The sequence below is a fragment of the Dryas octopetala genome, chromosome 8, assembly GCF_963921425.1.
Source record: "Dryas octopetala chromosome 8, drDryOcto1.1, whole genome shotgun sequence".
NCBI lineage: Eukaryota > Viridiplantae > Streptophyta > Magnoliopsida > Rosales > Rosaceae > Dryas > Dryas octopetala.
The window spans coordinates 6,445,962-6,461,008 of record NC_141373.1 but is presented as its reverse complement, the minus strand read 5'-3'; the positions used below and the strand labels follow the sequence as shown (position 1 = coordinate 6,461,008).

The following is a 15,047-nucleotide window of genomic DNA, read 5'->3' as shown; positions in this document are numbered from 1 at the left end:
TTTTCACCTCATTTTAAGTTAGTTGTTGATTTTTATTACAAGTGTTTTATTTTTAATTAATTTACTGATTTTTTTCACTATTAAATAATGCTCTTTTAATAGTCTTATTAAAGAAATTATATTTTTGAATTTTCAAATATTTCACCAAATCTTTAGTAGGACACCAGCTAGCTGTGAGTCTGTATTGGGAAATGTCTGAAGTTCAAATCCTATCTCCCTTAGATTAAAAAAAAAACATTAAACATTGTAAAGACAACCTATTAAAAAAAAAAGGCAACTTATAATAAGTTAATATTAATGCTACACTTACCACATTTTTATACCACAATTTCATACCATTTTACATGGCAATCATACATTAGACACTAAAAGTAAAAAATAAAACCTAAAAAAAAAAATACTCTATCCAGTAAAGTAATACCACATAAAGTGAGATACAAATATGAGAAGAAAAAAAAATAGAACAATTAACATTATTGTAATATTAATACATATTATATGCCTAAAAATGCCCTTTGACCTAACTTGTATGAACCCAATTGAAATTATAAAATGTTGCATTAGCATGTCAAGCCTAAGGACACATTACTTACGGACTCTCCAAAATGAGGAATCACTCCCTCAATTTCATTCTTTGGGAGAGATATAATATTGACTCCCATTTCTTGGGAAGTCGTTATCAAAAGTATCCTCAATTTTTTTAATAATTTCAAAATACCCATTAAGAAAATATTTTTTTTTTTTTAACAACACTCAAACTATTTAGTAATTAGCAAGTTTTTATTTCGATTCATAATCATTAATAAACACAAGAGTGAGAATCAACTTTAATTTTATTCTTATTCAAAATGATTAGTAAACAACTTAATGGAAATAACTTCTCCTCACTCCAATTCCGTCTCTCACCCATTCCTTCTTTCTCACTTCTATTTTTTTTCTTTCTCATTCCATGGTAGTAAACGTGACATAAGTGAAATATATGTCACTTTCACACATTATATACATTTGTTAAATGGATAAAGAGATCATTGCTAAAAACATGGGTAAAGGGATAAAAACTCAAAATGATCGAAAGGAGTTTAAAACAAGTTAACCAAATTTGTACTATATTTATCAACTGCATTAGTTCATTATCAACAAAAATAAAATAAAAAAGCTATATGGTCAGTAGACCCCAATGCCCCCACCATGTCTTCGCCATGACAGCCACCGCCACTTCTATTTCGAAGGCCAGAAAAACAAATGAAAATAAATGCGAATTGCAAAACAGACATCCAGTTGGGAGAAACTTTTCTATCCCGCTGTTAGTTCTCAAAAGAAATGAGCATCGGTCATGAACCAGAGTTCTCAAAAGATGCTACTGTCCTACACTAAAACTACTCAACAAGTAAAATTCGGAATCAACTGTATCTGCCAGTAAAGGTGAATTTGGAATTTATTTGGCACTGCCAAAAAGGTCTGTTCATAATCTACAAAATACAACAAAATAACATGTTATCTAGATGTGGATGAGTGGATCCAAATAAAAAAAGCTCCTGGTTCATTGCTCTTGCATTCTTTGAACCTCCATCAAGCTCGATTCATCTGCACATATTTAGAAGAAAGTGAAATTAAATTCAAAGCTTGATAAGTTAATGATAATCAAGCAAAGTTAGGAGTGACACACATCTTCATCGTGTAGGTGAAAGCCCTGTGTATCTATCTGTCTGTATATCTATCTATCGAGTCTAAACAATTAATTATCAGATCATGATCTCCCACAGAAAAAAATAGTAAAAACAAGGACAACACCGGTCTTCAGTTTCAGTCTCATTTGATTAAAGACAGCAAGTGTGTTTGTTTGTGTGTAAAAGTTGTTACAATAAATTTCAGCTCCTAAAAAATATTGATACATCAAAACAAGAAAAGAAAATATGAGAAAAATATAAGTCACAATGAAGGACTAGTGCTCAACACTCCCCATACTTGGGGAAGAGGCCCATTTTTTTAACCAATGCTTCTCATGTGTAGTGGCAAAAATTGAAGCTAGTTAAGAGATATAGACTATAATTATTTTACAGTCCAACATAATACAAGACATTTCAAACGCATATCAAAGACATAGGTATACTTCTTCCATTGAAAAAGTTTGTAAATGGACTAAATTCACTGTAAAGATTATACTATATGAATCTTACCATCTTTGCAGGATTTCTTCCTTTTAGTGTCTTCATTGCTGCTTCTGCAAAAGCTTGTGCTGCTTCCGCATCAGCTTCTGCTGCCTCAGCTTCCCTAGCTGCCTCTTCAGCTTCTGCTATGGCAGCTTCTGCCTCTGCAACTGCTCGAGCAGCAGCTGCAGCAGCCTCTTGTGAGGTCATGGTCCTCATCTTGGCTAGCTCTTGATCAATCTGGGTTTTCATAAGCATGGTGGCATCATCCTTATCAAATTTGGGAGAAACCCTCTGCCTTCCCTCAAACATAAACATAGAGGAATTTCTTCTTTTTTCGGAATATGCTGGAGTAGGTGCAATCCTATATCTGCGTTTTACCTGTGAAAACAAAAACACTGGTGAGTTTACATAAATCCAAGGCAACATCTCTTTAGGAATATCAGGTTATAATCTAGTGTTCTTTAGTTTTAATTAAAAAAATTTCCCAACTGAAGCACCTGAGCAAGATAATATTGCAAACCAAGTAAATCAGATTTCATTTCAAAACCAAAATAGCATCCAAGTACCAGTATAGTAATAAATATTGATAATATCCTCGATATTTCTCCAATATTTCTCTTTCTACCAAGTATCGGTATTAGATACATTTTTCTGATATTTTATTTTCGCGTTCCATTCAAAATTTCCATCTAATTTATGTCGATATCAATATTTTCTTGATTTCCATCAACACTTCCATATTAGTAGGTCCTCAATATTTCCATCAACATCGATATCTAATATCAGATATGAACACATATTAAAAAGTATATATAAATTGATAAGCAGAAAATGGCATTACTTTCCATTTTGACCATTAATCTCTAAACAATGCAACCAAAGATGCCCAAATCATTGACAAATTTTCTTGAAGGTATGATTCATAAATCATGTCTTTTAACACTTTCATTTACTCATCTAAAAGTTGATTCAGTAGGTATGGTATCAAAACTTTCTTCTCCCTCACAAATAAGTAGAGATAGATCAGCTGACGACTTCAATAAACTATTATTATGTGAAATTAATTAAAATGTTACTACGGATTCATTCACCCATATCATCAATGCATTTAAAGTTTGGGGAACAATAAGCCAGCAAACGAAGGCAAGTTTTTTTTGGTTTGTCTATACCAAATTTAATAAAAACTAAGGTACAAAAACTCAGTCACTCATTGTATTTGTAACGCCAAGGAAAATTAAACCAAGTTTGGGTTGCCTACATGCAAAAATGGACCACAAAAGGAACAAGTAACTAAAAGCGGGGATAACTCATAATATCAGAATCCAACATAAACACTGACATCGGACTGGAATGCTTATCTTGAAGCCCTAAACCGTAATCCCCAATTCAATAGAAAGAAAAAAGATTGTGAGGAGTAGGCAAAAGAAAGAAGGAGAGAGTGGAATGTAGGGAAAAGCAAAATACCAACTTGAAACTCTTCAGCCTTCACCCCAAACAAAGGGCTTTGTAGTTCTCTCTAAGCCTTAGTTCTTCTCCCTTATCCCCAAAGCCAACGATGAAAACACTAAGGAGGGAGGTAACTAGGCAAAAAAGGAAAGGTGAACCAAGAAAAGAAGAATAGTAAAGTAGAAATATACTACCGGTTTAGATTGCTATCTGAGACTCAAAAAGTCAAGCTCTTGTCAATTCAAGATGTCAAGATAGTGACTTATTCAGATGGAGAAAATTTTTGGAGGATTAGGGGAAAATAGAGCACATAAAACTATTATTTTCGTTTTTATATAAACAAAAAATATACGAATGCACAAAATGGGATTCAACTATCTACTCCATTAGGAGTCGAACAAGACCACCAGAACAAAGGGGCAAAGGTACCACTGCACTACAAGGGCCAGTGGTTTAAGAATACTGTTAATGCAATGTAACAGTTTTAGAAGTTGCAATTTGTCATGTGACCAACAGACCGAGTGGTAAAAAACAGAGAAAATCTAGGATAACAAACCTGCAAGAATATTTAAATAATTGATCTTCTAAACCTCATTAATCAATTCTGACAATTACCACTTAGGGAAATTTCAACCGGAACAAATATGACGTCACCAATCCCCCCTGAAAATGCATTCCTTTCATGTAGAGAATAAATGGATATAACTATTAATATTATTAGCATAATGAATTTATTTATTATTATTTACCAGATTTTTTTTTATTACTTTCCAAACAAAGCTAACCACCTTCGTCAAATGAATTATTTACTGCTTGACCAAATCCACAATTTGTTAAAAGTATTCTATAATGCAAAGTACGTAGATAGGATTAACACATTTGTGTATATTGATAAACCTTGAGAAATCTAACTTTTTCATGTGTGTGCAAATCGTTTGATGATCACCCTTACAACAATCAAGCACCACATTGCATGCAACAATTTCAAACTTTTCTAGTCCCACTTGTTTTAAGTGCATAAATAATGGCAATTCCATGCACAATAAGGTCATTAATTATTCATTCCACAAAACAACATAATTTAACACCAATAAAAATCATAAAGTCTATTAAGATTATTAATAGACTCACGTACTTGATGAATATAGTTTACCTTAATCAGTTTACAGCTTGCTGTCAAAAATTTTAATTTCGCCGACAATAGCCTCTTGAAATCTGGAGGAGCCCAATATTGTTCCTACCAAATAAAAGCTCTGAACATGAGATAATTACAAAATAATGGATAGAAAATAATGCTAGCATATTATATCACTCTAAAGCATAAAAAGACGATAGGTATGGCCTATGTACTGACAGTATGGTCATAGCATAAGTATTATATTGATGCAATTAATTATAGATCATTAAGTTTATTCAACAGTTTATCAATAAAAATAATAATTGTAAACCTACCTAAAGTATTTGATTTCTCATACCAGATAATTGGAGTTATAACCATTTGGACTAGAATATTATAAAAGATTATAAATTAAACCAATTGAGGGAGTAAGCAACTACATATTAGCAAACCCCTAGAAAATATTATTTATGCAATGTTATAAAAATCAACTTCTTCTTTTAGTTTGGGAAGGGAGGGGGTACGCAATGCACTAGGCATAACCTCCATTCATGACCACTGCTTTTAACAAGCCTAGGCTATCATAGGAGGATAGATTTTTGTAATAATAGTTTACATATCAAATTACATTAATCTATAACTAAAAGATGAACTGAGCATTCATAATTGTTACAAGGAGACTTGAAACTTTGAAAGACTTGTTCCCTGTGTAAGAAATCATTGCTGTTAAAAAGAGTGTGTTCTATGTATGGATTTAACACATGTCCAGCCAATTTTTTCTTTCTTTAAATATAACGAATTTGGAACCCAAGAGAGCAATTCATGACAATCTGATCCCCATAATGTTGCAAACTTATATAAAAATACAATGTCCACTTGTCTTGAACCATGATCTGACAAGGATTAATTCTTATTGAAAATTGTCATATATAAACTAAATTTAAAGTAGGCTACCCTTCAGCGGGGGCAGGAGGGGGTTATCCTATACAACAAACGTTTTCTAATATTAAAGAATTCACAGTTTAAAGCTAAATGTACGCAACCACAAGCCTTATGTGCGTAACCCATGATTTCTATATATTTTACAGAGCATCCCTGCAAGGGAGAATGAAGAGCGGGTGACAGGGGTGCTATTATCTTAATATATTATTCCCTTTTTATGTTGTGGCTAGTAATTGTTCTTTATTCCCAACCCTGATGCTTCCTATGTCAAATATGCCAAAAGCCCTATGACTGAAAATGCAACTTGAAGTCAAGTATAAAAAAAAATAATATTATAAACTCATTTAAAAAACTCATTTAAAATGATTCAATATCAAAATTTTAGCTAAATGAGCAGACTGAAATACATCACTGTCACGTCAACCTCTCACTTAGCCTGCAAAAATTTTCAGCTTAGTTCAGTCCAATCAACCAATTGTATGGCCAAATAATAGATGTGGGATGTGTCAGAGAAATAACTAACCAATCAAAAGTACCACAAATTTTGTTCTACAATGAAGGCTACCTCTATATATGCCGCGATAGTCGTCTTATTAGAACCACCAGGCTCCTTCAAGCTAGTTATAGCCTCCATTATAAGATTGTCCAGCCTATAAGCATGAATAGCAATTAAGGCTCAATGTTACAACATAGTTTAAAATTTGGAAGTATCATATGACAGGAAAAGACTTCAAATAATTGGTAGTATCCTGATTAAAATTAAATAATAAGTAACTTATAACGAAAAATTGTAAAAGATAAACTAGAAGCAACAACAATAATGGCAATAGAACAAAATACTGATGATTTCTATCTCTAGTATCACATTTATATCAGTGCTGAGACATTCGTAAATAAGCACAAGAAGCTCCAATCTGATGGTTGCCTAGTTACAAGGGTTATCTGATGAACTGGAGATAAAATATATGAATTCAGAAAGATGACGAGTGTCTTTGCTTTCTATGCCACTCATAAATTAAACTTCAACTTGTATATACATATCAATGACTATAGCTCAAACAACCAGCTCACTGTTGTTCTTGTTAATATGATTGTTTGTTTAAGTCGAAGGCTCACCATGTACTTGCAACAGTAAACTCAGTCCAGTTTACAAGGAACAAGAAAAGCCAGGTCTGTGTCTACAGACCAAGGAATAAGAGTAAGCATCTCAAAAGAGTAGTCTCAAGTGAACTTGAACTGCTACATATGAGCTATAACATACTCTACTGAAGGGCTTCTTGTATAAATCCATTAAATTCAACACACAAAATGCTCATACATACAAGTGACAGTGATTTAACACTAGGGTGGATTTCAGAAACCCCATTTGGTTCTGTATATCTTCACAATATAATCAGCAGTCTCAAATCACTAAAAATGAAGTAAGTAGTTGGCCCAATTAACTAATCTAACCCTTCAAGCGATCACAGTCCCCAGTAAACAACCAATAAACATATTAAATCAAATAAAGAATTATTGGTCCTCTACATTGAACATGTGAAAAACTGAAAATATGAAAAAGCTAAACAAAGAACTCAACTGATACATAGCTAGTGTAGCAGAATCTACTGAAAGACTTCTGATTGAAAATAAATATAACAGTTAACACACAAGATGCTCCTACATCTAAAAGAGTGGGCAGATTCCAGATCTCCATCTGATTTTGTATATCTTCATAGTTCAATCAGTTCTCCAACACCAATGAAAATGAAATGACTAATTTGGCACAATTACCCAATCCAACAATTCAAGATATCATGAACAACATTAACCAACAAATCAACATGCTAAATTGCACAAAAAGTTATTGACCCTCAACACTGAATATAACGGATAATAGTAAAATATGAGACAGTAGAATGTCAACAATTTAATATAATTAAAAACAAATATCGAAAGACAATAAAACTGTCTAACCTTACAATAGATCTTTTTGGACCAGGATTCTGCTGTGTATCACTGGAAAATGCAATGGGCTTAGCATCCGTAATTTCATCGTCACTTTGAACAACAGTACTGAGAGCCATAGAGTTCTCGTCCTGTCTAGGGGCATGATGTATTCTTCTAAGTGCTGTCTTAGCCTTCTCTCGGGATCCCCATCCATTTGCCATGACACTCATATTTCTCCACTTATCCTACCCACAATCAAAATCAGATAAAATTAATTACAGTATACTGTAACATAGTCCAGCATGAAGCTAGATTTCAATAATCTATGTAGACTCGATCAAATCATTGCCGAACTTTATATTTGTCATACCTTAAGATCTACATTTGAACGAAGATACAAGACGCCACTAAATTCTGGATCTTTAAGTATGGTTCGCCATTTCCCAGCCCCATGTTTAACAACTCCAGCTTTAAGGGCTGCTTCTTCTTCTGCCGTCCATTTCTGCTTAGGAGCACCCATAAAGAGTAGCACAAAGGAACTCTACCAGAGAATCAATCTGCAGAACCCTACTGATCTACATTAGCACATGAACTCAACAGTAAAATCACATATCAGTACCATAAACACCAATAAACAATATAATCAAAAACTGAAAACCAATGTAAAATGCACTCTTGTTTAAGGAAAAAACAAATAAAGAAATTGCTCTACTTTCAGTTTCTTTTTCCCTTTTTCTAATATTTATAAAAATGGGATTATTGTGAGCTGTTTTAAGCTGACACTGACATCTAATAAGACCCTTTTATCGAAAATTAGCATCCATCTGAGCACAATTTCAGTAAAAATTTCAACTCTACTCCACAATACACAAATGTGATGTACCCAAGAAAATTATCAATATTTAAAATAATAATATTAATTTCGTTATTTAAATGCGTTAAAAATCACAAAAAATCTGAATCTTTCATACAATATTAAAAACAAAACAATTCAAGCCCTAAAAGCCTCAACTAGAAAACTCAATGGCTGAACGTGAAATTGCATATGACAAAACCCAACAACCCTAAGAGTTGCCTAGCAATTATTTACCAAAATCGAAAATCCAATCAAACCCAATTCTCCTAAGATTAAAAAAAATTATTCAAATCGCCAGGAAATTCACGAAAGTATATATGTCCAAAATTATAGAGTTGCAATTACTGAAGGAAAAAATAATAATAAGGCGGGAAATTACCAGAGAAGCCAAGACTGGGTGGTGAATGATTTAAACCTTCCCCTTCTTCTTCTTCTTCGTCTAATTTTTCGGGTTTTAATTTAATTTTGGTTTTCGAATTTGTGTGTTTTGGGCTCTGGGATTTGAAATTTAGTTCAAGGTCGTAGAGGGTGAAGGCGATGCTCTCTCTCTCTCTCTCACATTCCACCTGGGATTTTTGCGGGCCGACACGCAAAAATCTGTTTTCAGAGCTTGCTGACATGGAGTGGCATGAAATTTTGATCAACACTTCCATGGGCATTGGGGCATGTCTCACAATAAGGTTACCCACGTTTTGTGAGACCTAAGACATACCTCAATGAAAAACATTTATTACACTTTTTCTAAATAATTATACCCTTTTAATATATAATAATATCAATTTTATTCAAAATAAAGTTTTCTATTTATATATACAATAAATGAAGGTATAATTGAAAAATTAAACGATTTTTATTTCTTATGAAAAATGCATTACCAAACACTGGAATGAAAATCTTATATTTCTTTCCCTCTAGAAAATACATAAAAATTGATTATGTGAATCAAACGGGCCCTTAATGTGCGTTCTCAATAGCATTACTTGCATGCATACATCAAGAAAAATAGAAATCTACACCTTACAACTCAAAGTCTCTAGGAACAAACAAGACCTCAAAAATCAAAATTAATAAAACAATTTGATAATGAAAGAGGTTCAACTCGACAAGAATCTACAACAAAATTCGTTTCAGGAAGGAGGTGTTGAATTTGCACCTTATCAACTCTCTTAATGAGTAGTTGAATATTTCTAATAATGGGTAGAAGACCGAAGACGCCAAGGAATTATGCACTTATTTAGGACACAATTAATAACTAATTAGAATCCCTTCTAATAAGAAACTTTCTAAATCGATTCCCTCTCCAAATTTCGAAAATAAAACCCTTCCAAAGCAGTTTGGCTTCAATAACAAGAGTTAATGTCACGCCAACGAAGAAAGTACTTGCTAGAATGGGATCTTGATCAGTATCTCAAATAATAAAATCACTCATTGCCCTATGAACTATAATTTTTTTAGAGAAAATGATCAATTTAGTCTATGTGGTTTAAGTGCTTTTCAATCAAGTTTTTGTAGTTAAATTTTATCTATAATGAAAGATAAATTAAAGAATTAGTTAATTAGTTATCACGTGAGGTATGCATGGGACATTAAGGCAAGAACTTGATTGAAAACGAAATCTAACCATAAGGACCTATAAACAAAACTTAACTACAAGAACTTAATTGAAGAAATTAAAATTATAGAATTTGACTGAAAATAATACCCAAATCACAAGGACCAATTTACTTATTTTCCTATAATTTTACTAGGATAAGATCATGGGAGGGACTCGATGAAATATGTTGATTGAAAAAACACCCATACTATATGAAAGATTGAGCATTATGAGGATCCCAAATTTGCTAGCATATAAAATCAAGAGTCTTTTAATATTTCTAACTGGGAGTGACTGTCACCCCATAAAATGAAACAAATATAAAGAAACACATATAATGTAATGAAGTATATCCATGCAAGACCATTCATATCATCAAATAAAACGAACGTAAAAGAGACAAATACAATGTACATTCACTTAAGACAATTATTCTTATTTTACATTTCTATGAACCAATTCAAGTTCAATTCCTTTGTGCATGAATATTTTTATTTAGTTTTCCTTTTTCTTAGTCAATGTCAATTTCTCCTTTGGTACATGCCATTTCCTATATTTTCAATTTTTTTTTTGGCCGGTACTTCCTATATTTTCATTTAAAAATGAGATAAAATACAGAGAAACTAGATACTGTCGATGTCTTGTACAGTTGTACGTGCTGGCTTATGGCATCGAAGTTTGCTCCCTTCCTTGCTTTTATGTTTGTATTAAAACTTCTTTCAACCAAGCATGCATACAAATTTACTATAAGAAGTTGAACAAGTATCTAATTGTTTTTGCAAGACAAACCTCATTTCAGGGACATTTTATGAAGAAAATATTGCTACCACCCAATCGCTAATATCTGATCATAAAAATGTGAATGCAAATTGCAAAAGTTGACTCCCAGGATATGGTAATTGGCATTTATTTTTTATGGGTTTATACGTGTTGAACAGTTCTAATCCACGCGATGGTTTAAGAGTTGACTATGGTTTTGGTTGGATGACGAAGCATGTATTTTCTGACATTCATGTCTTTGCTGGCAAATTAGCTTCATTCTTGTTCTTACAAAGTTTATGTAGCAGTCTCTAACCAAACCAGCTTAAGTTAATAACTGAATCGCTTTCACTACTAGAAAAACGGTCATTAGGTATGGGCAAATATTTGGGCCCCTTGACGAAACCAATTGACGATTATAAAAGTGCTTCTAAGAGTATGTAAAAAGCACTTGAGTTTTTAATGAATTATTTTGTGCTTCAAAACAAAACTTCTAACAAAAGCACTATTGACAAAATATACTTTATACATAAAACATTTTTATAAAAACTACTCCATGTAAGGAGTCATTTAAAATCCTTACTATTCTTCTTTTTCTTCTAATTGAAATTCCTAGATGTGAAATCTCTTTATTCAAATGCCCCTAAGCTTTTCTCAAAGCATCAAATCGAACATATTCTTAACTCTTTTTGTTTGGACTGAAAAACATATTCTTTGCTCAAAGGCAAATATTCCTCCAGCTAGCTCCTTAAGATCCCAAAAGCAAAATCCAACCCATCGTCAATAACCCCAACAAAAAGCAAATTCTAAAAACTTCCAAAATCATACTTTGTCCAATGTACTTCTACAAAGAACCTCAAATTCTCCCATCTTTGAAACCCAATGCCTCCAACCCAAAAAGAAATATTCCCTCGACTCTTTATATTCCCAAAGTGCAAATTCCACCCCATCCTCCCTAACCAAACAAAGCAAAATTCTAAAAACTTCCAACTTGTCCAACCAATGTACTTCCACAAAAAGCACTTCAAGATCTCCCACTGCTTTTATTCTTGAAACCCAATTGCCTGTGCAACCCAAAAGGAAATTTTTTCATCCTAGTTGAGAATTTAGATCAAACTCACAAATTAAACACACTAGCACATAACAAGATGTAAACCAATGTAAACTTTCCCAAGCAAAAAGTCTATATTATTTATGAAGACAAACAGTGCAATTATAAAAAGTAAAACAAAATACTGAACATTAATGGAGGTGATATGAGCAACAGATAGGAAAATTTGACAACCCAATCTGGGAATCAAATTTTGTACATTGTCCAATCAAATGGGCTTCATTCATATTGATCCAGAGTTCACATCGATCAGAAGCAGGCATCCAGCAGACAACAACAGCAAAGAGCAGCCAAACTGCACCATTTGTAAAATCCAAAGCAAATTAGAGAATGCACTTATTCATAATCAAGAAAAATTCGGAAATACCACTCTTATACACCATATATACAATTATTTTTTTATTTTTAAATTTTGATGAGTTCACATTTTCATTAGCAATGTGAGGATTTTATATTAGTCGCGATGCCATTGCAAGCCATACAGTCTTATCTGCAATCAATAACAAAAAATTACTCTACGACTGTACGACCTTAAAAACATCGAACAAAGTACATACGACCTGTCACCTCAATTCGATAGAGAAATTGAAATGACTATAACATCTGATGACAAATAACAAGGGCATTTTGGGAATAAAAAGTCCTAGCCAAACCGCACTATTCATGTGAACGGTAAGCCTCTTCCTCCTCGAGTAAACGTGAATTTTAGCTGTAATTAAAAGACAACAACTCCCTCCCACGTACCCCACAACAGGCGTGGACCAAAAACAAAACCCGAGTTGACCGGGTTGACTCGTGCTCAACTCAGAAGACCCAACTCAGACGACCCCAGATCTGAGTCAAGAAGCAACTCAGTTTCACATATTGATGAGAGAGAGAGAGAGAGAAGAGAAGGGATGGAGTTTATAACGTACCAGCCTTCCATGAGGCCACTGCTGTTTTGTTTTTGTTGAGGGGGAGGCTGTTGATACTGAGGGGCATAAGGAGGAGGGTATCCCTGGTTAGGATATCCCTGGGGAGGATAGCCCTGAGGTGGAGGATATCCTTGTGGGGGATATCCCGGTGGTGGATAAGCGTCCTTGGGATATCCCTCTGGTGGATAACCTACACTCCATTACACAATCACAAAATTAAAACCAAACCCATATCACAAAACTCTAAATATTTTGATATTCCCAGCTCATAGATCTAACAAATTCATGCAAATTCAAGAAAACCCAGTAAAAAAAGAAGAAACATGGATCACCTTGAGGAGGAGGAACACCAACAGGAGGCTGTTGCTGGTTGTAGTAACTCATTCTTGGTGTTGTTGATGAATGGTTGCTTGCTGGATCAGAAAATAGGAACTGATCCTTTTCTTGGGTTTAGTTTTTTGCTTCTTCTGCAAAAGTTATTTGGGAGAGAAATTAAGTTATTAAGAGAGAGAGAGAGAGGGAGGGACAGGCTGTATGTTGGACAGTTGGTGTGGGTAATCGTTTTAAATAAGTTATTTGGTTTTTCTTTGCTTTTGTTTTTTGTTTTTTGATAAGAGATCGAGGCAGCAAGTTGGCCAAAAAAAAAATATAAGGGAGGCAGCAAGCAAACGTTGAATGGGACATGGTCACGTGAGAGTTGGTTTTTTATTAGGCCAAGAAACCAATGAGGTTTCTCTAGGAAGGTTTGTTTAAACTAACCTGCAGTGAGTATATTGCGGCCGGCCATCATGCTATCTGTTTTTTTTTTTTCTTGAAAATTTGTTTCTTTTTTTGTTACAAATTAAGGAGAGTCAAGATGAGGAGAGGTGCTATTTCGATTTCAAAAAAAAAAAAAAAAAAAGAGCCTCTAACCAAAAGATGAATATGAGTTGCAACTATTACACTTGCTAGAAATGTAAGAACATATAATCCGTCTAAATAATGAAAGTTTACCTTTAGCATCTTTCAATAAGTATCAAGTGCGCGCCCGTAAAGTGATTTTCTTAACTCTTACTTTGACATTTATTTTCAATTTATGTACAACATATTAATCAATTTGTATATATACAAAAAAAAAAAAATAATTTGATTTTAAAAGTCCAATGAAATTTAAGTGTCCCAACTCAGATTATAATTGATTCTAAAAAAATTAAGGTGTTCCTAACTCAAATTTTAATGGATTCCAATGAAATTCAGGTGTCCTAAAAAAGTCATAAATTTTATTAAGTGAAAAATTTTAATGGATCTGGATAGATTTTGATACATTTTTTATACATAACAAATTTCATGAGAATTTCAGTCAATTTTTTTGAATTTTGATAAATTCTATGAATTTTAAAATATATTAAAATCTGAGTTTGAGACAGTCTCTAAGTTCAATCCTCGGCTTCGGTTTGGTAGATACAAAAGCAACACTTAGAAAGAGTCACATAGCAAAGCATTTTTCAAAAAAGAATGAGTAAATTTAAACCCCAACGTAATTAGCTTTTGTTTTGCTATAAATTCAACTAGACATTGACGACATATTTACAATAGCTATATTCAATGTGAACTCATGCATGGACTTTAAAATCCCAATGAATAAAAGTAAAAATGATACAATTAACGTAGCGAAAGAAAAATATCAACTTTTATTGAATTGACAAGCCTAATTGTAAAGAAAATATGAACTTTGCTGCACCATTTTAAATTAAAATTCTATTATATACATTTCTAGGCAATGGAGGTAAAATTGGTAACAGAGAAAAATTTGACAAATAAAGTTGGGATTTGTACGTCAATATCCAATCAAAATGCACCCCATAAGGCATCCAACACGCAGCAACAGCAAAGAGCAGCCAAACTGCACCATTTGTAAAATTGAAAACACATTAGGGATTAATTAATGCACTCAATCATAATCAATACGTACCAATTCATGATCTATATTGAAAAAAAAAAAAAAAAATCAATACTAATTCATGTTTAATTCACTTGAAAAGAAAACCAATATGGGAAAGGGAAGGGACCAAACATATATACCAGCTTTGTAAACAACCACCGCCATGGTTATTGTTTTTCTGTGGAGGGTGAGGTTGACCATAGTATTGAGGAGGATATCCTTGGGGTTGGGGAGGATAACCGGGAGAAGGATATCCCTGCTGGGGAGGATAACCTGGAGGCGGATATCCTTGGGGAGGATAGCCTTGG

At 33.3% G+C, this 15,047-nt stretch overlaps 2 protein-coding genes across 4 annotated transcripts; both read right to left on the bottom strand.

Moving 5' to 3' along the window:
* Window positions 1-1,089: 1,089 nt before the first annotated feature.
* On the bottom strand, window positions 1,090-9,048 carry TRB1 (telomere repeat binding factor 1). Of its 3 annotated transcripts, none has more exons than XM_086253506.1 (7): window positions 8,820-9,047; window positions 7,955-8,151; window positions 7,612-7,829; window positions 6,221-6,305; window positions 4,750-4,833; window positions 2,178-2,528; window positions 1,090-1,584 (listed from the first exon to the last, which is right to left on the bottom strand). In XM_086253506.1, the coding sequence occupies exons 2-7, from the start codon at window positions 8,102-8,104 to the stop codon at window positions 1,570-1,572; spliced, it is 903 nt and encodes a 300-aa protein (XP_086109632.1). In that variant the 5' UTR covers window positions 8,105-8,151; window positions 8,820-9,047; the 3' UTR covers window positions 1,090-1,569. The 3 variants fall into 3 exon arrangements, with proteins under 3 accessions (XP_086109632.1, XP_086109631.1, XP_086109633.1); XM_086253505.1 differs by having other exon boundaries at window positions 7,955-8,141; window positions 8,820-9,046; XM_086253507.1 differs by lacking the exon at window positions 1,090-1,584 and having other exon boundaries at window positions 2,163-2,528; window positions 7,955-8,141; window positions 8,820-9,048.
* Window positions 9,049-11,944: 2,896 nt separating this feature from the next.
* Window positions 11,945-13,360, bottom strand: LOC147276570 (protein CYSTEINE-RICH TRANSMEMBRANE MODULE 13-like). The gene is made up of 3 exons (XM_086254973.1): window positions 13,151-13,360; window positions 12,819-13,008; window positions 11,945-12,199 (listed from the first exon to the last, which is right to left on the bottom strand). The coding sequence occupies exons 1-3, from the start codon at window positions 13,200-13,202 to the stop codon at window positions 12,154-12,156; spliced, it is 288 nt and encodes a 95-aa protein (XP_086111099.1). The 5' UTR covers window positions 13,203-13,360; the 3' UTR covers window positions 11,945-12,153.
* Between the last annotated feature and the right edge of the window lie 1,687 nt (window positions 13,361-15,047).